General features: G+C 41.7%; 1 protein-coding gene across 2 annotated transcripts in view; it reads right to left on the minus strand.

Moving 5' to 3' along the window:
• The window catches only part of LOC117232507 (protein Wnt-7b), a 105,747-nt gene that overhangs the window by 1,412 nt on the left and 77,431 nt on the right, over positions 1-26,904 (minus strand). The window contains exons 3-6 of one of the 2 annotated variants that reach the window (XM_033491890.1): positions 3,429-3,543; positions 2,966-3,037; positions 2,736-2,811; positions 328-507 (exon numbers count right to left, since the gene is read on the minus strand). In XM_033491890.1, coding sequence (XP_033347781.1) covers positions 328-507; positions 2,736-2,811; positions 2,966-3,037; positions 3,429-3,543 — 443 coding nt within the window. Of the gene's footprint in view, positions 1-327; positions 508-2,735; positions 2,824-2,965; positions 3,038-3,428; positions 3,544-26,904 lie in introns of both variants that reach the window. The other variant, XM_033491888.1, reaches the window with a different exon arrangement.

The raw sequence follows: 26,904 nt of genomic DNA on the forward strand, positions 1-26,904 counted from the left end.
GTGCAATTTAATTTTCGATATCGATAACAAATATTAAAAAACGTAAATTATCATTGAAAGCGTAACATTATTTCCATGGTCGCCAATAATTTAGTAACTACGTAAAAGAATGTTAACCTATCCTTAACGAATCGCTTTCTATATTCTCGCAGAAAATTTGTATTTTTGCCACGCGCTAACCGCGTATTAACTCTATATATTCATGCAACATAGTGGAAAAATAGGCGTATCATACGTGGCGACGTAATCGTTCAGCGTTGCAATCGTCTATAGAATATGATCATACGTTACGTCCTGGCAACGTCGACCCACTTTTACAGAAATTACCTGCATCGTAGGGGGTGGCGGTGGGGTAATCGCTATCACGGGCCTGGCTCTGTAATACTTTTTCATCAGTGCATCGCCGATCTGACGAAAACTAGGCAAGGTTCGCCAGCAGGTTCTCACGGTGCAAGAACCGGACACGCCGTGACATTTGCACTCTGTTTGCAGCAGAGCTTTAACTATCTGCAATGAAACAATATTCACGCAATTCAGCATCTAATCCATGCCATTTATAGCATTATAATTTCAAATTTCTATCTTTCCTACTATGTTAACGATCGTTCAACGATCTTTAAATTACGTTGTTAAGTTAAGTTACGTTAAGTAATCGGGAAAATACGAGCACGTACTTCCGTGCTTCGTTCTACGTTACATTTATCATTTTCATATCGTAATTCTATCGTTCTCGTGCTATTCGTCGATCGTAGTCCGTAGTAGCTGCTGCTCCAACGATATCCTACGAAAGGATTGAAACGCTACATCTTTGTACAAACTGCTACATTCGTCACAGTGAAGCAACCGCTACGATTACCGACGAACTACGATTTTGCAAAAAGTGCGAAACTCTTCTCTCGCGATTAGAACACGTGCGCACCATGTTCGAACTGTTCGATGCACGCGTTTCTCCGTCTCTTCGCAGATCGCGCGTCCGACGATCGACGCGTATGCTCAGAAAACTGGTTTACATTTCGAATTATCGGGAGACGGTGAGGGGCGGGTGCAGAGGTGGGTTGAAAAAAATCGTCTGCAGCATAAAGTATGCGGCGCGGCGAAGCGATCGACGTTAAGAATAAATCGTTAGCAGGCGCGCGTCCGTACACGCGTGCACAGATCGTACGCGGAGGGCAGCCACACGATATACGCGAGTTTTTATCGCCGCCTCGATAATAAAGCCCATCGAGGAAGACGAAAGCTCCGGCAACTTTCCCCAATTAAGCCTCGCCATTTACGCGTTCTACCTGCCGCACGGAATTCGATCCTTTCCCGCAAACCTTAATTTTAACTTTAACCCCGTTTACGAATATACGTTTTATTCTCGAATTCCCGGACAATGATTTTTCTGACGCGAGAAAATCGAACGACTAGATCAACGCTGGAATTTTGACAACTTTGTTCAACCTAGGATTGGCTATGTTGTTAACGATCACCGTTAAATACCCTTCCGATCGTATTCGATAATCTTTCGATCGGTTTTCACGGATCCAATATTTTAGTTAACGAACGAATCTTTCAAGCAACGAAGAAATTTCATTTTCGTATATTTTCAAAAGGTTCAAGGGTCAAACAATCCTAACATCGTACAAGGAATTTCCCATTACGCAACAATTATCCTGTTGTAAAGGACGGCCCTCGTAAATTCCAACATCTTCGTAAATTCCACATCTATCGACCCTTGACCCTTATTTGTGTATCCCCATTCTCTTATACGAAATATTGTCAAACTCTACCCCGAGTCACTGGAACTAGGGAAATTCAGCGAAGACAATAACGAAATGCAATACACCTTTTCTACCTGGCTCGTCTAGAATTTACATAGTTTGCCGACTTCGTACTGTATCGATATGGAGGCACTTTGTTCGCTGAAAGGTATTTATCATACGGCATCTTTCTTTGTTAAAATTTTCAAGATCTAGATCAATAATTACGATTCTTTCGATCGTACGATATCTTCGAATAGCGAGAGAGATACACAAGTTATTGAAAGATATATATATATAAAGACAATTAGGCAAAAGGGCGTCCACCCCTTTACCAGATGGCACGCAAATATAGTGTGAAAGCAGGGAGTTTTCGATGGCCCCTTCAAGTTTTTCTTCGATATTTTAGATTTGACAGCAATAAACGCGTGGATATTACGCAAAGAGTGCACCAGGTCGAAAATATCCAGAAAAGAATTCATATTTTGTTTAGCCGAGGAATTAGCTGGAGAAAACAAGGTTTCTGTCACCTTCGATGTCAGAAGTGCGAAAAAGTTACCAAGTGGGTTATTGCAAAAAAAAAAAAAAATAGAAGTAATAATTATTGTATATATCGCAAAAAGATCGTATGCGGAAAATGCACAAACATTCGGTATATTTGCAAAAAATGTGCTCAATAGATACGATTACCCTGTACCGTTAATGTTATTGTTATTTTTTTTTAGTGATAATTTAAAAAAAAGACTTTTTATTTATTGATAATTTATTAATAATTTATTTAAACGCGAAACCTAATGTCGTTCCTTTCAGACTTAATTTGAATAAATCGATTTTTTAAAGAAAAATGCGTATCTTCGTTTACCCGTCAATTTGACGGGTGCTCGTAGAGATAGGTATACACGAAACGCCCGTAAACCTAGTGTTAACAAAATTTCCGTTACTTTTTGCGCGTTAAAAGGAATGAATCATTAACGGGTGACTGGCATTACTCACCTTCCGTCCTGCTTTATTGTTATGAAGGTTCATCAGGCTCCTCGCGTCACCCTCGACTTCCCTCGCGTCCAGAAACCTACGCGCGAACCTAACATTAAATTATAATATTAAAATCCATGCGTGTATAACAACTGTCGTGACGTACAGCGTCATAGAGGTTTTACACGCACGTGACACGTGCAAAGGGAACCGACTACGAATTCATTACGGATCGAGATAATGATCCTTACCTCATCCCGTAGGTGACGTCCGCGCTGCAACCGCCCCATTCCCAGCCATTTGCCGGCAACTCCTTCCTCGTCCTGTAAAAAAGAACACCCGAACTTTGACGAACAAGCGTTCCATTAAATTGGAAATTAGGTAACTGCACGTCGAAAAATTTCTGCGTCGTTCTGCGTGAAATTTTTACGAGAGAGCTTCGCGTTATCGCTGTATGTAACTTTTGTGTTTCTATTCGAAGAAATTCCATCCTTAATCAGATGTTATCAGGTCGTTCGAAAATGTCGTACCGTTTTTGCGAACTGATATCATCCAACGATCTCTTATCGACCCTGCGATGCGATCGTAATCTTACGCGATACAGAAACTGGAACGACCTTCGAATACACTTTCAAGTACATACATAGCCGCTTTGATAACCAGCGTTAACCGGCGAAAAGAAAACAAACGTAAAAGCAACGACAACGAGTTTACCTTACGGTCGGTTCGCAACCGCATGCGGTGATGTTGCCTCTGCTGCAAGCTGCGGTCACGGCGTACGTTACACCCGCTGAACTTATCGCGTACGTGAAAGCTGCTTCCCTGCTTCCTGAAATAGATCAGTGAGAAATTTCCTGTTAGATCTAGCATCGAAGCAGTCCAGTCTGTCCAGTTTGCACGATAGGTAGGAAACGTGTATAGGGATTTCCAGCTATACGTAAAAACGTGGTAAGAACGCGCGACAGATAGAGTTACGATAGTTGGTACCATCCTCGGAACAATACAAAGAAGAGCAGGCTGTTTTTGAAAGAAAGCGTTAATTGTCTGTCCCGGTGCACCTGGACTTACTCTTTTGTTCGTTCGACCGGTGTTTGGCAATCTTTCGATAAAACGTTAAAACTTTTGTTGGAAAGACTCGCGTTCAATCTTTCAGAGTAGATTCTATTTTTTTTTTTTCTATAAATCTCTAAATCTATATTTCACGAATAGATACATTTACACGACGATTAATAATGTTTGGTATTTTTTAATTTTTAGATACTCGTTACAGAGCGAAATAACTCTACGCGAAATTATTCTGCGTAGAATTCCTAATATTTTCCAGTTTTATTTTAATCGTCGTACTTTATGCAAATAGAATTCTATCGTTTCCAACAACTTGGCTATGCAAATCCATATCTGTACGAATCCAATTAAAGAAGTAGAATATAAGAGATTCGTTTCATCTGCTAAATACTACAACGTATTATATTATATTTCGCTTTGAACGTCTTATGTACTCTTGCGTATTATACGCGTTCCTGAAATTTTCTACGAACGCATAAATATTCGCAGTCTTTGACTCAACCGAAAATGTCCGACTCTCTCCGCAAATGTTGTAACTTTGGGTCATTGCTTTTACTTCGTTTTACATTGGCGAGGAAAACCTACGTTGTTCGTAGCGCGATCTGAAGATGGCATTTACTAAGTGCGAGGCTGTATTTTTGCCCGATTCGTCCGCGTGGCGCACGTTTTAATCCACGTCGCGCGATCCGATCTACTTCATTTCGTCGACAAGCATGATACATCAACGGCGCAAGCCCACACTGTCCCCTGGCGTTTCCGTCACGCTAATTTACAGCTTTCCGACACACGTAGGGTCGCGTAAAGCGCTAGCACAATTAATTACCCGCGGAGCTCTTTCAGCTCGTTTGCCATGCTGAATGAGTTACCGCCGCGTTCCTTTCTTCTCTCGATGTTGCCTCTTTTTTTCCCCCTTTCCTTTCGCCTCGGCTCGGTCCCTGCTCGTTTCAAACACCTACGCGATACCCGTCCCGCGTCCAAGTTGATTTTGCGCTCGCTTGGCAGCCATCAACCTCGGCCAACTTTAATTCGAACGTCAGGTTCGCCTTTTACACCGACGCCTAATTATCGCGTGAAATAAAACTGCAAAGAGCCATCCGATGGATCCGGAGGCGATTTCATGGAGTTTGACAAAGCAATCTTCGCGATGCATCGAATATCGTGGTACGGTTTTACGCATCGTGGCTTTGATTTCTCGATCAAGGGTTTCGCTTGATTTTTATTGCCCTAATGGAACGACGAAGTAGACTCGATTTTTTCAACTTCGATCAACTAGTTTTCTATCCTTTTTCGTAAATTTTCGTAAATTTCGCTCCTTCGCTAACAATTTTAACGATGTTACGAAATATCCGTTTGCAGACTTGCACGGTAGTCGTGAATCGTTCGTGCGACATCCTTAGCGTTAACTTCTTTTTCGTAAATGGAATCGTTTTGTCCTATTTCATCGATAATGATTTTAAATCCTAGAAACGTTCTAAATTAAAATCTATTACCGTTCATAGACGTAGAGCTTTAGCCAGATATCATTCGTATTCTCTACAATGTATATCGTATATGTATGCAACGTAAATATAAAGTATATAGTAATAAAGTAAAGTATATTGCGTTGATAATACGCTAAATTCAAAAGATCCAATTACAATTACAACGAATCTTTCTAAAAGCGTAATACCCTTTTCACGAAATCCTTAATGACAGAATACCGTTGTTTTCTCGCATTTAGAGGTAATTTAGGTATTTAGGGAAAGTGCAGATGGTCACTTTATTTTCAATCTTGGAGATTACTTCGTTTATTGGAATGGTTCGTTGGAAAGGCCCATAGAACAATGAGTTGGCGCGTGTTTATTGCTAGAACGAAGAGGAACCGTTATATTTCGTACTGTTTGCCGTACGGATTCAGACAAGCTTAACTTTATGAGTAGCCCAACTCCATTATCGAATTGCACTTGGTTTTCCCTTCTTTGAAATATCGTTATTTAATTTTACCCAGCATAGAATTGGATTGACAGACAGATGGAAATTATCGTGCTTTTGAGTATTACCTACCGGATGTATAATATGAAAGGATTTTTTTTTATTTATTTATTATTTATTTATTAAAATTACAATCAATTCTCGCGTTGAGAATTTTCAGTAATTTTTCTGGCGTGGCGCAGTCACATGGCTGATTATTTATAATAAGTTAGTACTTATTATAGATAAGTATAATTTATAAGTAAGTGTTATAAATAAGTGAATATTACTTAATTTAGATAACTAATTGAATCTAGCGAATATGAAAGGAGATTCAAAGTTTATTGAGTCCAAGAATACAGTTTTAGGTACATATTCACAATAAACGGTGAATTTTTGTAATGGTATATGTTAGGCAAAGGTACCGATACGCGGCGGTACGACGTAGCCATGCTGTATTATCTGTCGGCGCTTTACATTTTTCGTTGTATGGTACAATTTTTGGGTTTAAGTCGCTGGGGAGCGGAGCTTTTTTTTTATTTTTTTATTTTTTTTTCTGTCCTGAAAACTTGGTCGCAAAACAGGACGCTTCGGTAGTTTGCTTTTTGGGTGCTGTGTAACTTTGGGGAGGGGTGGGACTTGAGAGGGAGGGGGCGGGGGAGGGGGATGTCAGATAGGATTATTTACAAATTCGGATGTATAATATTGGAAACGCCCGGTGACTAATAAACGCACAAGATACCGACGGTTCGATTTTTCAAGTAGGAATAATCTTACAAAGTGTAAATCGAAGTGTAAATAGAACGAATAACCAAGTTTGGATTTACGTTATAGGGATCGTATTTCGATTACCTGTGCGATTTATGTTTCTAGATTAAAATTCATGGTTCACCTAATAGTATGTTTCTTGATTATATATGCATCTTTCGGTACGTTATATCAAAGGAATAATTTCAGACGAGAAAACTTCATGGTAAAATAGTATGACAGGGTAGAATATAAGCGTTGTCAACGAGCATATAAAAATATGCGATACATCCTTTATGAACGTGAAAACATTTATCGGGAACGTATGTATGAATAATTCATGTTTAATAATAACGCAGAAAAGTGTTCTCCATGATAGATGAGTATATATATTTTATGCTTACTCGAAACACAGCACGAGAGCATTTGAATAAAATTCAATATATTCGTTACGATCTTTTCTCGATAAGCTAGCCTCGATTTATTCCGAATTTTTCATACAGCTGTTCATTTTTATCGAACTGGAAATTCGATCTGGAAACGTACAGCTTTGACGCGAATGTTACATAGTGTCTTGTTTGTAGCAGCTTGTCAGATTGATATTAAAAACTATGTCATTGAAACAGGAGAGTAACTGGTTCGATCGATTGATGCGAAATATTTATTACACGTATCCGTAGCAAATTTTCTTACAAATTTGTCATTAACGAAAGATTTTTGATCCGAACACCTTGAATTTACAAATCTTTTATCTTTCCCTATATCCCTAAGAACGTTTCTACAAATTATATTTTACACCCGATCGAATTTCGATTAGAATTTCTAAACTTTGCCCGTCTTTGCTCTCGTTCGTTGCCGCAATTTTACTTCGATTTTCGAATTTTTGTTAATTTCCTCAAAAGTTATTGCATCGTCGAAGAACGATTCGTTTATTTAAATTTTACGTCAATTCTTCCACCGCGATATTCTTTTAAGAAATTCCCTTCTATGGATATGACCGAAAACGAACAAAGAACGAATCGATAATTTTGTTAGGTTCGGTTGTACGATAATATAGTACGTTGCTACAACGTTAACGCTACGATATCACAAAATAATATTCAAATAAAAAATGTTAATAAAGCAAAACGTCTCACGAAAATACTCGAATTTAAAAGTACGTAAATCGTTCTCGCGTCGATCATCGTACGCGTAAAGATCCTAACATAATGAAACGATATATCTACTGTGTCTAAAAAATGCCTTGCAACATAATCATACATCAACAACCGGATAAATTAAATCATCCTCCAGTTTCATTTTACCTCTCCGCGTGAAAGTGACGTGCGAACGCGAGTCAAGAAACACGTCGCGGACTGACCGATGAAATACATCGCGTGCAGGCGACTACACGAAGGTATGCGGCTCGTGATCTACCCTCGATGCTCTTATTGTCTTCGACGTGGTCCTCGTCGCTCTGACGGCCGATGGACGAGGAAAATGGACGCGTTCACGCCGGGCGCCATGATCGGCCAAGCGACTCGTAGTCACGGGTTATAACGCGGCCGAGATCCGTATCTCTTGCCGATCGGCTCGTTGATTTATAAGACGCCAACGAGCAGATCGGTATCTGCCGCTCGTTCCCGCGTGTCTCGATGCATCCAATTTATGTAGCACGCGACATCCACGCCGAGTCGAAAATGCTTCGGAGGATTCGTGCTCGCGTATTCCATATAAATTACCGTAGCACGCGCTCTATGCGAATGTTTCTTTTTTCTCTCTTACGTGCCTTTTTCCTGAACGTTCTTTTTCGACTTTTAAAAGCGCGAAAGGGACGCTTCGCGGTAACTTCGACACGGGTTCATATCATTTTATGGCGGTGATTTCGTAACGCGTAGGTTCCCGCATGCCTATAAAGGATCTTTGTCGTAGTTTTTCTTTCGATTTATCAGCGATCAATTGCCTGGTTAATTTATCGCGATTACAGACGACTGGGAGATTCTCTATCATTTTCGAGGGTGCTGAGATGCTTCACGCACCGTATTGTTACAGGGAATCTTGGTCAGAGTTTCTCCTTTACATCGATGATCGATCGTCTATTAATTTATTATATCTGCAGAGACGTAGGAGAGTCTCTGCTATTTTCGAGGGTGCTGAAACTCTTTATGGATCGTGTTGCCATAGGGGATCTTGGTTGGAGTCTCTCTTTTACATTGCTGATCAATTATCTATTAATTTATTATATCTGCAGACTCGTAGGAGAGTCTCCATCATCTCGTAGGGTGTTGAAATTCTTTATGGATCGCATTGCTATAGGGGATCTCGGTCGCAGTTTCTGTTTTACATCTGTGATCGATCGTCTATGAATTTATTACGTCCGCAGAATTACATCGTAGTAGAGTCTCTATCATTTTCGAGGGGTGCTGAAACTCTTTATAGATCGTATGGTTATAAGAGATCTCTGTCAGAGTATCCGTTTTGGTGTATCGGCGTATCAGACGATATATTATTATATTATATCGGATTAAATTATTTGATATAGGAAAATCGTTCGTTCTATCGTCTCGTAAAATCCAGTTTAGCACGCAACAAAACGAGGATAAAAGCCTGTTTTCGACATCAGTATCGTAACGGAAGAATTCTTTAATTGAACAGAGACATTACGATTATTATTGTCGTACTTATACGGTCTTCTTTTTGTAACGCGGTTAACACTTTACCGACCGATAGCCTATTAATCGGTTTTTAGTCGCCGTCGCTTACCGACAGATAGCCTAGTAATCGGCTTTTCGTCATCGACAATCTCTCATTATCATCTCAGTACTAAGGTACCTTGCTCAGTTGCGTCAGTTGCGTCAGTTGCGTTGCTTTGTAACTCCCACAATTTTATACCAATTATAAAATTAATTATAAAATAAAAGTAACGCATGATCGATAGTTTGTTGAATAGGGACTTTGAACATTAACGAGCGCGAATTTCTTTTTTTCTTCGGAACAATCTCGTTAAAAAAGAATTTTATCATTTGTTTGGAAATGTTTATGGTCTCCACTTTCATTCATACAACTTTCACATATAATTAGCGATAAAATGTTCGCTTTCACTCGTGCGAATTTTTCCCGTAACCATTATACCAGTTACCCGAATAAAAGTCGCGCTCTTCGAAATATTTCGAGCAACGATTTTCGTCCTTTTATTCATTTTACATGTACCGTGTAAGCAAAGTTTCCAGAGGAACACACGATAGTACAGGAAGTTGGTTCTTCTCGATCTACGGAGCTTTAAAACTATCTCTATTTTTACACACGCTTGAAAGATGTCGTTGAGGACACCGATCGATTATTTTCAAAAATTACTTTCTTAATTACTCAAGTCAAGATAGATGATACTCTCGGTCGCGGTCTGATTTTCTTACCAATTACTGCCAAATAATACTGGCACAAGTATACCTAACGTTTTACGTATCGATACTTACCTCTTCGTTTCCCCTTTGGACGTAAGAAATTGTCAATGGAAAAATACAATTGGTTGGAAAACGTCTTAAAGGGCGCGATAGAGATAAAATGAAAAAAATGTAGAATCTAAAATACGATCTAACGATACGACAATCGGTCACGGTTCATCGTTGACAGGAAGATTACCTTCGCAAGCGTCGTAACGTCAGCCAACGTCCCGTGGATCGTTCTCCACGAGGTTGGCGTCGATTTATCGAGCAACAGGTCGTTTTCCCCGTGAGTGGACGTTGGATCGCATACGCGGCGACGCGGAGGACTGTTAGGCGAGTGGATCGGTCCCGGGCCTGATGAATTTATGCTCGAGCGTTTATGTCAAAGGACGGCAGCGCGTACATCTATTTAGTGTCGGAAGAGGGTAACGGGGAAATTTATCGTTTCGTCGGCGTCCACGGCGGCGGCGGCGGCTGCTGGAACGGGCGGAGGAAACGGAGGACGCTTGCCTTTCCATAAATTCATTTCAGCTGTAAATCGCGAACGCGAAATGAGCATCGCGTCCATATTAGGACGCAACGCACGCTGATTTCGAAGAGCAAGCCTCGATCTATTTGCGCACTGCGTTATACAAGGTCGCACGTTTACGCGTGTATATCGCGTTTCTTTCCCGGGTACTTATTAACGTCCGAAGATATTACGAAGGATAAACGAAGCTGCGTCGTCGTTGAGATTCGAAATATCTGACTAGTCGGTGAAATTTATGGGGTTTATAAATATATAGTATTTCGAGCCTATTGATTTTTGATAAATCGCATCGAATGCTAAGATTAAAGAAAAAGAGAGAGAGAGAGAGAGAGAGAGAGAGAGAGAAGTTTAGTTTATTGATTCACATTGAAATTTGTTGCCTCGAGTAGCTGTAATGTACGATGGATCCTCGCATAACGCGAAATGTAGACGTTGAATACAAATCGGAAATCGATCTTTCATCGAGACTTTCTCCGTCTGGCTCCGTTGGGCCAGAAGGTATAAATATAAAAGGTTAATTAAAATTTCTTGACGCTTGCGAGCGACAACATAAATCTCCGATATTTAATCTCCGCTGCTATCGAGAATCTACGCGTGCTCGAGTAAAAACGGTACGAGTATAATCATCGACAGAGAGTGTTTCTAAATTAACACGTAACCGGTGGTACCCTAAGTCGAGGCAATAAAGCACGGTGTAAAGCCGAAAAAGGAACGGGCCGTGTTCGCGATCGATCGGTGGGATACGGACGTCTTTTAATTTATATCATCGTGTTTTAAGTGACTCGTATGATGGCCTCGAGAAATTTATAAGCGACAGCCTTGTTCACGTGGGCGATTGTTTACGATGATCGAGGGGTACCAGTTAAAATTTAATAACGAATTTTGATTTCGTCATGGTGTCGACTATTCGATTACCTCCCGTCCCTGGATCTTGGAAACGCGACGAGTATAAAAGCGCGTCTAAGATGTCTTTTTCTGTGATTATTGCATCCGTTACTCTCGCTATTTTATATATGGGAACACGATCATTTACTTTAAAATCTTTGTTTTAAAATATCTTAACTAACTCGAGCAATGGTCATCGATCGACGAATCGTTCGTCGACGTCGTCTTTGCTTTATGCGCGTTTACGCTTTACGAAATACTCTCGAGGTGTACGCTTCGTTGCGAGATACGAAATTTTCGCTCGCGAACAATTCTGCGATAGTTGCACGCGTGGGTATAGGTACAATTTGTCGTTGGTTAAGCAGCAATTTGTACTTTTTCGGTGAGTCAGAAACGGTTGATATCGGTCGTTGGAAAAGACGATCAGAAAAATGAAGTTTCGTCGAAAAGGCCGATAATAATATTTACGTCGAATTCGTTTTTATCGACTATACGACTAACATCTCACAGGGAAAGGTTTACGTACGTCGTCGTACAAAAATATTTTGAAATTAAATTTGGAATTTTTATGAAAACGATACGTATATCGTTGAGTTTAGGGAAACTTTGGATGGAAAAACGACGGATCAACCGATTCCTCCTTCCTTTTACGATCTTCCATAATATTTTCAGTTGGAACGCTTTCTTTCAATCTTCTCCGTTAACGTGCATTTGTAGGAAGTTGAAAAATTGCGAAATTCCTTTCCTCGTATCCTTCGTGTTTCCACGTTTTTACAAGTCTAAGAATCAGCTACAAATAACGTCATCGATTCTTTTCGCGTGACATTTCTCCGGCCAAGTGCAACATAGATCTCTGTCTTATCTGCAACTGTTTCATTTTCATCGAAAGGACCTCGGTCTCAAAGGACCGGCGTCTCTACGCTGCAAGCTGTTGGCAAATGGTCTACTTTCACGCGCGAATCGAGCCAGGATCGTGGCGAACCGAACGCACGCTTGCTCGGACGGAACCAATGATTTACGTCGCTTCGCCAGCGTTAGTTTATTATCCTTCGCGTTTATGGTGCTGCACTTGATAATCACGAGATCTTTCTCTGTAACCGGAAGACAAGCTCGATTCGTGTTCGCCGTTTAATTTATCCCCTGTTCTATTTCCATTCTGGCTTACTCGAAAAAATTCCGTTAAGGTTGGATTTGCTGTAACCGCCAGACACGACGTCCACATCGACTTAGGCAGACCGCCGCTGTAAGCTGATTCTATCAACCACGTTGTCGATGAATATCGATATCGATAAATGGAATTTAACTAAACGTACAAAATTTATTACGTACAAAGAATCGGAAACCATTCACTGGAAAACAAAGGCACGACTTTTCGAATCGCTGTGCGCGAGCATACGCTGCGTTAGCTTCACCCGCGTAATAGATCGTGTAAAACTCCACCTTTACGCATTCGTTATCGAATCAAATCGATCGAAACTGCGGTCGAAGACCAGTCCTGGAACAGCATCGTTCGTTCGAGAGCCGATCGCTGGCGAGACAAGACGTTTCCCGTGCGTTGTCGTGCTCGACGATTGAGCCGCAACAGCCAGAGTACACGCTAATTAGCTGTCGCCTAATTAGCGCGCAGCGATATACGAGCGATTCGAGACGCTCGCGGCGGTAAAACTGGAACGAAACGGTCCTGACAAGCGCTAAATCTCCACGACGTCCGGCATCCAGGACGATCGCGACCGCGATCATTCCGGGTCCTGACGTTGATAGCAGTATTTCAAAACGGTGATGCGTCACACTTCCACCTACAATAACATTGTCCGTGGCCGGCGTTGCGCTCGCGGGACGTTGTTATTATGCCCTCGCGATTTTATGCCTCGCGAGCGATCTTATTAAAGGTAACGAGCACGATCGTATCGCGTCCAAGCAATAAAATACCGAGCTCCGGTGTCTTCTTTCCCCTTTCCATTACGCGAGTCGTTTCAACCCCTCGGGAGAGAAAAATTGGTAGATTTCTAGTTCAGCTTTGCTTATCGTAGAAGTGATCGGGTTCCTAAACATGTCCGCCAGGTGATTCAATTTGTCTAACGAAAGATAATTCACTTTCGATGATTTTTCATTTGTTTCTGTTGGCTTTTCTTGGGGGCGGGGGCTGGGGGGGGGTTGGGGGGGGGCAGTAGATATCGAAGATGTGAAAGTAGAAGAGACTGAACTAATATTAGCAACGATACGTATTTGAAAAGTTACAAGGCACGAGTAGTAGTTATTAACGATAGTAAATTCCGTTGAAGCAAAGTTTGATAATTAACGTATGAAAATAACGATAATATTAAATGTTCAACTTTATACACTGGGTTCAAAGATCGAATAACCGACACTTTGGGGATGTTTTAACATACAGGTAGTTGAAACGTATCGTGCTTTTAGATCCTATTAGGATCCTTCGCAATATTGTCGTTAAGTATCCGGTTATTTCTGCATTATATATCGCAAAATTTGATTTTTCTCTTAAAACTCGGCTCTTAAGCAAAAGTCTGAATTTCAGTCTTTATCTTTCTCACCTTCGCCAAGCAACGCGCTATTCCGAGCAATATCGTTTAAAAGGGTGACTGAAAGCGTCCTTTCAAACTTGACAAATTCACACTCTTCGTCGCACGTTATCGCGTCCCAAGAGAAGTAGCTGCTGTTGGAAAAACAAACTGAAATGGGAACGTTTACATCGTGCGTCATGTTAAAGCGTCGTTGCAATAGCAACGGCATTTTTCGACTCCCGATTTCTTATTTTTATTTCTACGCCGCGTTAAATTACTTTTGTATCGACCGTTCGACTATTCGTACCGTCGATGTCTTCGAAAGCTTCACCAATGAAATGATCACCAAAGAGAAAAAATGTGCAAAGAGAATCGAAGTTTTTAATTAACGAATTTCTAATTTAAAAACCTATCTTTCGGCGATATACGCGTTTTACGTTCAAAACTTTGACAACTCAACGACCGGTTTTTATATAATCTCAAAGATTATTAATGGCGTATCGTAATTCACGCGTAAAATTTACATAAAAAAGGTGTTCAGAAAATCAGATTAAAAGACGAGAGAAACGAACGATTTCTCCATCAGCGCGAAATCGTATATCTTTTTTCTCTAATTTGAAAAACAACGGCCACGAGTTCCGGTTCTAAGAAGCGGGCTGATAAAAAAAAATCTGACCTGTGATTAAGCACAGTTAGTCATTAGCCTCTTGTTGCTCGGGTGGTGCAGTGACTCACCGGTGTACCGAATTTAAAATTAATTCCGTTCGTCTGCACGCGAGCATCGTGCTTCTAAATAGTCATTAACGCGAAACTCATTGGCGCTGGGCGTGCCAGCGTGGAACGGCGCTGCTTTTTCGGACCAACCTGGCCAAAAGGTCGCTCTATCGTCGGTCGAGAAGACAACCGATTCGCAAAAAATCTCGCCGTAGATCCCTCGCGATGCCCCAGATTCTATCGAGTTTTATTGCAACCACTCGGAAGCCGTACCGATCAACTCCAAAATTGGAAAAGTAGAGAAAAATGCGAACTTTGCGATTTAGCAATATCTACTTAGTCGATTTTTTACACCGAACGTACTTCTCAGAGTAATTTATCTTTTGTTTTGAGAATCGAATATCAACGACGTACCTGAAAATCGTGAAACCGATAAAAAATGAAGTCGATCTTTCTTGGCTTTTCGGTGCCTCTTTTATTTATGCGGGACGTTTCCAACGAACTTCTTTGTTACACGAATTCGAGATACTGTCGCGTATTTTTTATCCGAAGGATCTAAACGCGGTAGTTAAGTTTCCGCGAAGTTTCGAAGCTCAATAATCGTATATCAACAGCAACTTCTGTTTCCACCGAATAGAAAATATCTGATTATAAGCGAAATCTTAATCTAGCGGAGAAGCGAGCACCTCGTTAGCATAATCGCGTCGTTACATCTTGAAAACTTGACACGAGTTGTTTTACGATGCTCGAGCATTTTTGTTCGGATTGTTACACAAATGTTTACACGTGTACGATCACCCACAAATGTATCCCCGCATCTTACAAACAGGCAATTTTTATTTAAATAAAACGCTACCAAAATTCATTGTAAATTTAGCGTGTCCCGTCGAGGTAATTAAGAGTCTTTCGTTGCCTTATACAATTACAAGAACGTGTTATGTTTCTTGCTATCGCCATCGCTAAACCATAAATCGTGTTAATATTTTCCAGAGATCTTGTCTCGTTCCTAAATTAACTCTTAACTTGTCTGGCGATGCAATTTGGTAAAAATTTACGCTCGTAAAGATTATCTAGTCGTAGAACGTAAAGATAAAGATTTTCACGACCTATCGTAGATCGATCTAGCAAATTTGTCGAAATATGAACGAGGATGTAGCGGAAAATCGCTGAAAATCTAAAACTTTTTACGATTTCGAATTATTCGTACGCCATTCGATAATGGAACCAAGCACAAACGGGTCTAGTAATTCTATCTTTCGGTTGGTTATCCTTTCTTTGGATCGTGCTCCATATTCTCGATGAAATTCGATAACCATGTAATCGATAGACGTCAGTAAGATTTATGCTTTCCTCCTTTATTCCATGCAACCGTATAAAAGTCTATCTTTGGTAGGAGATTTCGTGCAATTTACCGATCTCGCGAAAGCAATCTCGTGTATTTCTTCTTTCTTTCTTTTCTATGGAATTGCCTAACCGATGACAGCTGCGACAAGGTGAAGCGGCAGTACACGTACGCTTCATTAAAGAGCACTTAAGCGTCTCGACATCGGGAAGGTGTGCATTTGAATAGATAACATCGTGTTGACATCTGTATATTGACCTTTGTGAAATGTCAGCGTAATGCGAAACACTCACGCGTCGCCCTTACACGTGTACGCAGAACCAGGAAAGCCTGAAACGTATGGTTTTTAAAGCTGCTTTGCATATCGACGCGAGACATGTATTTCCCTTTTTCGTTTAAATTACAGTACGTTCTGCCGGCAGGATCGTGGAAGGCGGCATGATTTTAAATCATCGCCGTTTATCGTCGAGAATTGTAAATTAAACGAATCCGTAGGATATAAAAATTGTAGAATTATTTACATTTCTTTAGATATTTATTCGTGTTTAAAAAATTCGTAAAAGTAAAAGTGCAAAGAATGATAATTTCACTTTGAAATTACGATTTACGCGATTTATTATATAAACGAAGCAAAAAATATTCCCAAGCTCTTGAAAGATTTAACGATACGAAATTAAATAATTAAATTAAAATACGAAAAATCATTAGACGCGATTTAACGTAGAAAATTATAGTTCGGATGTTAAATCGAATTTTTCGTTCGAAAATATCGCTTCGCGCCAAGTTCGTTCTCTCGCGTTGGCGCTCGACCTAAAAACTAAAAGGTACGTTTTCCACGTGGGGAAAACTACAGCCCTTTTACACGAATTCTCACCTCGCTAACTACTCTAATACGTCTGACCTTAGCCGTCGTTTATCAAAATGACCAAGACAAACTCGTATTTACGAGCGCGTATTTTTCTTCTGCATTCCAGCAGAGACGATAACCACACTTATGCGTATAGATTAAGATCATCTTTGATTTCGATAGATAGAAATTTGGTAAATCATGTCATCAAATAGCAATAAAAATAATTACCCAAAAATTACACCACCATTTTTTCAAACATATACGAATACTTTCTTTTTTTTTAATTTTACGACTCGTCTAGGAACGACGTGTCTGCAAACAGAGATATCCGTTTAACGAACCGATTATTTTCACGGAAGAACAAACGTACAGAGACTCTATCGACACCGAATGACAGGATAGTTCGAGTTACAAGATCGACTCCTCCACCGGTTCGACAAATTCGCGAAGCGAGCACGCGTGGACAGCCGATGGTTTACGATCGATTCGGAATGGAATCCTTTTTCGTAGAGGAGCATGCAGCCTGTAACGGATACTTTGTAAGCGAGATCGCAATGAATCGAAACCGATTCTTGTAAGGCGAGTTGAGTGGCTTGTCTCTACCTCTCTCGGAGCCGAATCCGGCGTGTGGGTGCACCGGCACCGCGGAAATTTATTATCGTACGTTGGTTCTCGCGAATGGGTCACGATAAACTTGTAAGAGAAGAGTACGTGGCTCGAGAGAATCGTGTAATCGACGCGTTTCCAGTTGCGTCACGTTGCCCAGGCGAAATTTTACCGTCTAATAACGACAGTTCTAGCCTCGCGACGTTCCACAGAGTTTTCTTCGTGTTTTAACGTGTCTCGTTTTAAAACGTCTAGACAACTTGTACTTAGCATAATGAAACGTACTACGGGGTTTTATCGCGGCTGTTATAGTAGCTGTAAACGAATGTGGTTAAAGTGGCAAACGTCGTACAGAATGTCGATGAAGCGGAGAAACGTCCTGAATGTTAGGAATCTTGCTTACGTTGCTTTTCTGCTTTCGGTAGGAAGATTTATTTGCTGCAAGAAGATAGGTTCGTTCCTCGTGGGGTACGACTTTTTACGTAGATCACGATACGTAGATCAAGATACAGAACGATTTCGTATATCAAAATGCGCCATTCGTTTTAGAACGACGAATGTCGAACGTATTTGCGAAAAGAAAACAAGTAGGCGTTTCTTCGATGGATTTTCTCGAATTCGCTGGACTATGTTAAGGCGTCGAAGGGTTCTGTCGAAAGTTCTCGTTTCGATAATTCGGATGAACGGAAAGTCTTTAAACGTATAGTAAGATTAACAGAAGGATAATCGGAGGCGTTAACGGACAACGGAAAGTCATAAAATTCCTTTGGACAGGATCCAAAAGCTTGCTTTCTGCCTACGCTTCGTTTCACTCGGATCTTACGTTGCTTTCGTACGATTTTTCCGCTTTACGATATCCCTCGACGATAAAAAGCGCGTAATAGCGAATAGAAATTAGTCATCGTATTACTCGCTATGAAACAACGGTGTTGGCTCGATGGATCCAGGCGGCGTCGATTTGTCCGCGTGGGTGCGGCTCGAACGATCTGTGACAAACGGCAGCGAGGTGCGAATGAACTTTCAACCTCGCGGCGAACACGGTGGAAAAGGAGAGGAGGAGCGAGGGGGATAGCCATTGCGGGAGGTGATGCCAGGTGTTGTTGCGAGCAGATAAATTTTTCTCACGGCGAAATAAAGATCTTGTCGGACACGGGAGAATACAAGACGGAAACATTGCTGCGTGGTGGCAGGACATGCCTGTTCACCGAGATAACCTCGGGTTTCAACGTCCGCCTCTCCTCGTCTTCCTTACAACCTTCCTTCCCACCACGCGTCCTTCTCCTCTAGCTTTTCATCCTTTTTTCGGCACCCACACAACGGATTCGTCCCTTGATTCGCCACTCTTCGTCGTTGATTTCATCCAGATCCAACGTTGATCTTCCTTCTTCTGCAATCCTCGACGACGGATCAACGATGTTTACTTCGTTTGCTAAAGATATGCCAACTTCGAGTACAACGCGAAGGTTTTCCCGGTACGCGGGATTCTTCGCGCTAGTCTCGCGTTTAACGCTTTTCACGCGTCAAGAAAATGTTGAACGTTAAGAGTCCTCGCACTCACAGACAGATAACAACTAGGATGAAAAATAAAAAGCGGATGATCGCGATAGGACCGACTTCGACAAATATGCCACGGACAGGAAAACGCTCGTCTTATCCGGTCACGGAAAACTGCGAGAATATAACGATATACGAGTCCGGGAAAGCAAGCGATACATTGTTGTAAAAACGTAGAAACGCAGAAACAAGGTGGGAACGTATCGGTAGCGAGAGTTTCTCTATAACTATTAGAACTTGGAGGAATAACTCAAGGACTAAAAAGATATTTAAATTACTTGGAACTCCGAAGCAATCAACTTTATCCTTAAACGCGTCTGCCATTAACGCTTGCTTCGATTTCCTCTGTACGAAGAAGTAACGCGTTCCCGATGCGTATCCTAAGGGCGATCGTTCAACTCCCTCTCACTTAACACATGTACCTATTCATATGTAAATACGCGTGGTGTCTCTCAGCGTCGTTAAATCTCGAATTAATGTAGGACTTTGATTCACAAGTATCGGACAGCCCGGTCGTTAAATACGATGCATATTAATAGCTGGTCGCTTCGATACGCGTTAATGCGCGACGCAAACAAAAACACGAATCAGAGTAATAAACGAGATGAAAAATGAGGGACGACCGTGCGTGTATATCGTACACGTACAAACGACGCGCGTACGATCACTGAAAGCGAAAGGTGATATCAATAATGGACCTGGCTGTTCTGCACGTTCGTGTCGTTATTTTCACGGTTAAGATTATCGACCGACCGACCGAACCACCATATTCCTTCCAAGCTTTTAGCTCGATCTTCCGTCCACCATCGTGCACGCGTTCTCATCTTTGAATAACGATAGTTATCTAGCGGACAACGAGACTACGTGATACCATCTGCAAGCAAGGAACAAAGGTAGATGAAAGAGTAATCAAGACGTATCGGATAGGCGTAATTCCTGACCACGTTCGAAATACTCACTCGGAATGGATGGAACACGGATAACGCCAGATGGATGATAATACGAAACCACGACAAATGGTCTTTATTTTCTTCTTAGAATGAAAGATGGATGCACGGCGGAGAATTTATGGAGAAATTTGTAGAATTTTAAGCATTGGAATTCTTTCCAGTCTTGGAAACGGTTAGTTCAATTTTTTCCAATCCCTATGCTTCCTTATTTCCTTCTTGTTTGAACGTTGCAGGCGCTCGGTCCGAGTTTCCTTTTCGTCTTGATTTCGAAAGACGTTAGTCGGACCTTTTCGCATCGTTTGAATTTTTTCGATTCGCCTCGTGCGATTGACGGAGATTACGTTTCCTAGTCGTTAGATTCTTTTGGTTTTCTCCTTTATTTTTCGACGATTGGAAAGCGTTAGTAGGAGGTCCAAACGCAAACAAGGCTTGGCAGTTAATTATAAATATTAAGAACGGCCGTGAAATTATCACACAATACGATATCAAGTTCAGGTTCGTTATCGCGTGCATATTTTAGAGCGTAGAGCCAAGTTACGTTGTCCTGTACCGTGCAATTAATTGTCAAGTGGTAGGATGAAATATACGCTCCTTTCGCAACTGGCAGGTCCGATTTAACTTCGATCGAGCGAACGATTCCAAACCCACATTGTATAAACAAAGCTACATCGATAACGCGCGTATTAATTTCCAACAAATTTTCAGAATCAACACGAAATGCTCGCGATACGTTCTTCTAGACGTCATTCGTTTATTGTAACTTTCACGGTTGTTGCAGATAAACCGGAAATATACTTACACGCACGTTATATTAATTTCTTAAAAAAATCCTCACATCTGTGTGAGAAACGTTATCGGTAAAAGATATAGGATCTATTTATACTATCTCTGCTTATCCAATTTAGTTTCCCTAAAAGTTACCCATCTTCGCAAAATTCTTTCCCATCGGAAAATTCTTTCTTAAAAAATTACGTTCGAAAGAATACGCGTACGCAAAGCACCAAATACAGGGAAATCCTATAGCAGTAAAGCAGCGACGCCCCAAAAGGAACAACGTAGAGAAATACAAGCGTCGTAACCGCAGCCTACCGGCATAGATCAATTCCAACGACTGTTCCTTCCGACAAGAAGGAAACCAGCTAGACCAACGGTCTTTGAACCTATAACGTTCGTGACAACAAGAGTAATGTGTTTGTCTTTGACACAGAGCTGCTGTTTAGTTATTGTCTTTGAAACGACGACTTCTTTCTAGTTACGTGGCATTTTCTGTCGAGTCGAAAGTTACCGATCCTGACTAGTTCGATGAACAATCATCGTTCGATCATTGTAAATGGCGAACGACTACCGCCTCCGGGTCTGATCGGAGTGACCACGGAAAATGTACACGAGACCAGTTCATGGCCTGTTACGTATCGTGTTATGAACTATCGAATGCAAGAGTAGAGTCTAGACTCGATCGTGGATTTTAAACGTCGGGGATACTTTTACGAGCATTACCACGTTCATTCCGAAAACGCTTATGATAGCGAAAATTTCGATACTTTGTCTTTGGACTGTCACCGTCGTGATGAGAATCATGTAACGAATCGACGTATCTACCTGCTTTCTTACACGAAATAACGAAATATAAGTAAACAATGCTACTTATCTACAGTTTGCTGTTTACGTAAATTTACGTGGTAACTTTGACCAGTAACCGGTGTTTTCTGGTCAAAAATTTAAGGTTCGTAGAGTTCGCGTACATTTGGCCTGCAAAGAAACGCAAAGAAGAGAAGCGGCGTTCCAAAATTGTGGCGAAGCTTGCTTGCAAAAATACAACGTCGACGAAAATTTCGCCTACGGAATGAAATTTTGTAGATCAACGTGTTATTCGACCACGTCGAAACAGAATTTAACGACGTTTAACGTATCAATTCCGTTTCTTATCACGGTAACACGTGTTACGAATATTTCTTCAAGCGTCGTTAACCAGTCTCCGTGAGACTGTCACGTCATTTGTTGCCGGTTGCGTAACGCTGGGCCGTGAGCATTGCGGCTTCGTCGATGCCCACGAGGAATAAGCAAATTTGCAACGTAATTGAAAAGGTAAAAAAGAAATAAGATAAAATGGCGGACGCGACGTAGTACAATTAGCAGTAATCAAAAGTCACGAATCGCCGGGGCTCAACGAAAAAACTTGTTCGCCACATCGTGCCGTGGCTCATAAATAATTTTATACGCTCCTAATGAGGACCACCAAAGCTTATAACGAATTCACAATCAACAAGTTTATTCGAGTTTAACGAATTGCACCGCGGTCTTCTCGATTCTCTTCTCTCTTCCCTTCCATTTTTAATTCGATAGGACCGCCTTATGCAACGAAAATTCCTCGATCGTGCAGAAAAATCTGATAAAAAGAGAGCATTAAACGCCAGCTCGAATAGGTTGCTTCGAACAGGGACAAGCTGAACTCGATCAGATAGCGAGACAATTAACCAATTACTATAATTAAGACACACGCCTCCACTTAGCATTTGTTCGATCCGAGCTCGCTCGTTGAATTTGCATTCGAATCGACTTCGGGCCACAGTTCCTCGTTCCTTTTCTGCCTGGCCCCTTCTGGGAGGTTGAATTGATTTTTCTCTTAACTGATCCGGCCCCGTAACAAACACCGGTCCACGCTCCGCTACCTTTTATTCGTTTGTTAACACACTGCGTACTGCCCACGGGATATCTTCGCGTATTAAGTAAATCGAATTCACCGGGGTTGGATCACGAAATATTTTACGTCCGAGTTTTATTACAATCGTACGTCGTAGCTTTGATAAATAAAATAAGCGGCGTATTACTTCTATCGCGAGGATTTTACGGTTGATTCTCAATGCGATAATTGTAAGGAAACGCGAGTACCGAATATCGGGAGCAGGGCGTTTTCCAGGAAAGGAACAAATATTGTTCGATTTGGATAATTAAGATTCGCTTGTTAAGTTGTTAAGATCAGTGTCAAATCGTGGAAACCGATGATCAAGCACCGATAGCTAGCCAGCAAAATAAATAGAATATTTGAATGAAATTTTACCGTTTGCAAAGAAAAGGAGAAAATATAATCAGAGAAGATTAGGACGAAAAATCCAAAGTACGAAGAAGATGAAACGAGATTAAATCCACGAAATTACTCAGCATCAAGAAACTATAATACTTTTTAAATTAATTTTGTCAAATTGATAGACTCACAAATTTTCCTGTTATTCCGCTAACCAAGACCAACGAATAAACGAATAATATTTTATAGAACAGAACCGATGATAAATTAATTATACCGTGACAGCGTCCAATTACGATACGAATCACAGGTTTACCTTACTATTCAGCGACTGGGTAATCGATGCGCTTTCTTCGAGCACAAATACGATCGTAAATCCTTCGATATTTCTACAAATCACAGCGAGATGCTACTTCTCTGGGTCGTTTTGCTTTTCGAGCTGGGATACTGTTGGAACGGTGAAAGTATCGTAATGATATAAGTTACGCGAGTTGCTTTCTTTTAAGCGATAAGTCGTTAAATCCCACGTGTTTGCATTGAATTATACACGATATACACGTAGCAACGAATCTCGTTAGATTTGTTGCTGCTAGATTAGATTCGTTTGCTTCTGCATACCGATCAAAGCTGAAACTGTGTCTGGCCTAAAATGATTTCGCTTATCAAGGATCAGCTACACTTAAATTTACTATGAAAACTTTCTTAAACTTTCTAAAACTCTTTAATTACTTGTCGGAATATTTCAAAGACTCGAACTCAATCGCAGACGGGTGTACTTATACAGGACGTTTCGTTTGTTTCGTTCCCTTTGTTCGTTGTTAGAACTTTTCTTGCTTGCCATTTTCAAGACTATCGCGGTAAATAATTTGGTTATTCGTAATTGGAACAATTAAGAATCGACGTCTTTTAATCGTTCAATAACCAGCTTCAGTTTAAGAAGAAATTAATTTTCACTCAACGACTTTTTCACTCTTTTAACCAACGCCAATTTTAGCGTAATTTCCACTAATTTACGTTACGATTAATCAAATTAAATCTTATCCTTCCGAACGAGAATTACTTACGATCCATAAATCTTTGAGCAAAACTAGTTATCCGACAAAGGAGTCTTCCATAACCTACGGCAACCTCGGGAATCTACGATTCGCCTCTCTGCTTAAACCGATCAATCCCAAAGAGTACCCCACGAGCCTCGAACGAGATACAAACGCAGCATCATTCCCTCGCATCTCGCCGCTATTAACGCCAACTCGAAAAGAAGACGAAAACACGTTCTCAGGGCGCATTAGCATAGTTCTCACACGAGGCATCGTTCCGTCCGCATCGGTCACGCGTCCACGCGATAAATCGCGTAATTGGCCGCGGCTGAGGGCAGAATCGATAGAGGTGGTCGATCCACGTTCTCAAGATGCCTGAATCCCTATGGCAGGTGTGCCAGCCACTCCGACGATATTAAATAATTCAGGCATACAGGGACCTGTATAAGGCGCGTAATACGATTAACCGCGTCACCGTAGGATCCCTTGTAGCCACGCTGTCGCGGCGACGGGGGGTCGCCTAGCATTAGATCCATGATCTATGGTCGAGGCTCGTTTACAGCGTTCGTTATGTTGTCCGTATGATTTACGGCTCCTCGGATGCGTTTAACGCGCGGCACTGGTTACACAGTCGCGCGTCAGCGTCACCATTAAGCGTCGCGAACGCGACAACGTGTCCTCCTCTCGTCGCTTACCATCCTGATCAGCTTGTACGTAAGGAAAACGGGAACGTCTCCGAAGTCCGCTTCAACAGGCAACCTTTTCTTCTATCTTCCAGATACCTATAAGATGGATTCTCGTGGAAAGAATTTTCTTTCTTTGCTCGGGCTAGTTCGCTCCGCGAACCGCTGTACTTTTACCTCGTAGCGTTGAATATCGACGAACGACGTTCGTCGAGATCTATTTACTCGCTAGTTTCTTCGTTCGACCAACGATTCTCGATCGATTCGATCGTATTTTTATATCGTGATCTTCGATCTCGATGATAAGGTTCAGTTAGCTACGCAGTGGTGATTGCGTAGTATTTGGACGTAGATTCCGACGGAATCTATTTGTCCCATATTGGTGAAATTTTTCTTTTCGGTCGATCGAACGCTTGGTCAATTGGTATACGTTTACTTCGTAGCCTTCGTTGATTAGAACCGCGATACGTCGAATTTGAATATACGTAGATTTTAACGGAATCTACTTATTCACTGGTAAGATTCTTTTTTATTCGACCAGCTTGGTAATGCTCGGTGAACTGGTGTACTTTTGTACCCCGTAGCCTTAGCTGATCACGATCGCGATACGTCGAATCTTAAATCCGTTTCTGCTACATAGTAGGACTTTTTGCTTCTTTTTCTTGATTCGTAATGGTCGGTGAACTGGTGTACTTTTACCCTGTGGCCTTCGATATCGACGGCGATACGTCGATTGAACTTCGTGTCCAGTGGTGTCTTATTGTAACTGGCATAGTTGTATAAGGTCACGTTGGATACCGATCGCCGGAACGAACCGACCTTTCGTAACGGCTGAATTGTCTACGTCGTTTTCGTGGCCTGCATTCACAGACCGTTAAATGCGACGGATCGAATAAATTTAGAGCTTTTACCGTGAGCGAAGATTCCGTGATTCGAATCTACGGTCCATCGGAATCTTTTCAATAGAGATCGGAGGAGAAAACGACGAAGAAAAGTTATATCCCGCAGATATTTACGCGGATATTTGTTTTACGTTTACCCGCTATTTGCGGTTTTTCCCCTCGCGCACTCTTCATTCGCGTTACAGCGTCGATCACTCGATTCTTTTCCGCGCCTCCAACGCTCGATCGCTCGTTACAAATGTAACTAACGTTATACAGCAAGTTCGTAACTTACAAAGTCGAATAACTTTCACCAACTTCTCCAAACAACGCGCAAACTCACCTCGTACGAGACCACCCGCAACATCTCATTAAATCAACCCTAATCCCTAGATCGATCGTCGTAAACGCGGTTGCTGGTGCGTAACAACGCGAAATTCGTTTGCGCAATTCGCCAAACTGATCGCCAACCGAGCAACCAACGACTCTGCCCACGCCGTGAACTCTCAAAGTTTCCTGTTGAACTGTACCATAACTGGACCAGCGGGGTATAAATCACGGGGCGAGCTGGTTCGGGCCGTTGCAACGGTAGAACGACAAAAAATCACGGTTGGTCGGGAAGTCTGGGAGAACGCGTGGCACTTTCCTGAATCACACTTATCGGCACGGTCGATGAGTGGTTACGTCTTAATAAGGAGGCTAGGGAACCGATGCTGCGCGAATTCATCGCCTCGCCACGGCTCGTTATTAATGGCCCCAGTCTTGTTAGCGATTTTCGCAGGGGCGCCCGGCTGCCACGGGGGAAAAAGATACGCCAGTGATATATTAATTTATTAACTAGTTTATTTATACGGCTAAAGAGGCCCTGTACACGGGGCCGCGATAGGCCCCTGGGGATGCAGAACCCGGCCATAACTCAATTCACGGATCGTCCGGTCCCCGTTGGCAGTTTTCTACGCTAAACTACTGCCGCTACGTCGATCGTATCTCGTCGCGTTGCACGCGTTCGCCAGCCTCCGTCGCTAGGTTAGCCCCAACGTCCCATTGTATCCAATAACGGCGTACCGGTGGCTCGTAAATGGAAATTTGTCTTCGGGCTTTCCTTGCCTCCTGCCTTTTATCGTCACTGGTTCATCGAACATGGTCTTTGAACTCGTGTATAGGGTGTCTCGTAACTGGCGGTATATACAGTTGCAATTCGATCTTTATCGGATAAGGCTTTTACCGACGTAATTGCGAGACTTTTCTGATCGTAACAAGATCAAACGCGATATAATTTGTTTCCTCAGTGACATTAAGTTATCTCCTTTCGACTTGCATTACGTCGTGTCTGGTCTCGCTTTAATCAGAAAAATCTCACAAATACGTTGGTAGAAGTTTAATTAAAACAAAAAAAAAAAAAAAATCGAAAATTTTCGTCGCTGTTTCGTG

This window comes from Bombus vosnesenskii, unplaced genomic scaffold (genome assembly GCF_011952255.1).
Source record: "Bombus vosnesenskii isolate JDL3184/JDL3185 unplaced genomic scaffold, Bvos_JDL3184-5_v1.1 scf7180000013289, whole genome shotgun sequence".
Lineage (NCBI taxonomy): Eukaryota > Metazoa > Arthropoda > Insecta > Hymenoptera > Apidae > Bombus > Bombus vosnesenskii.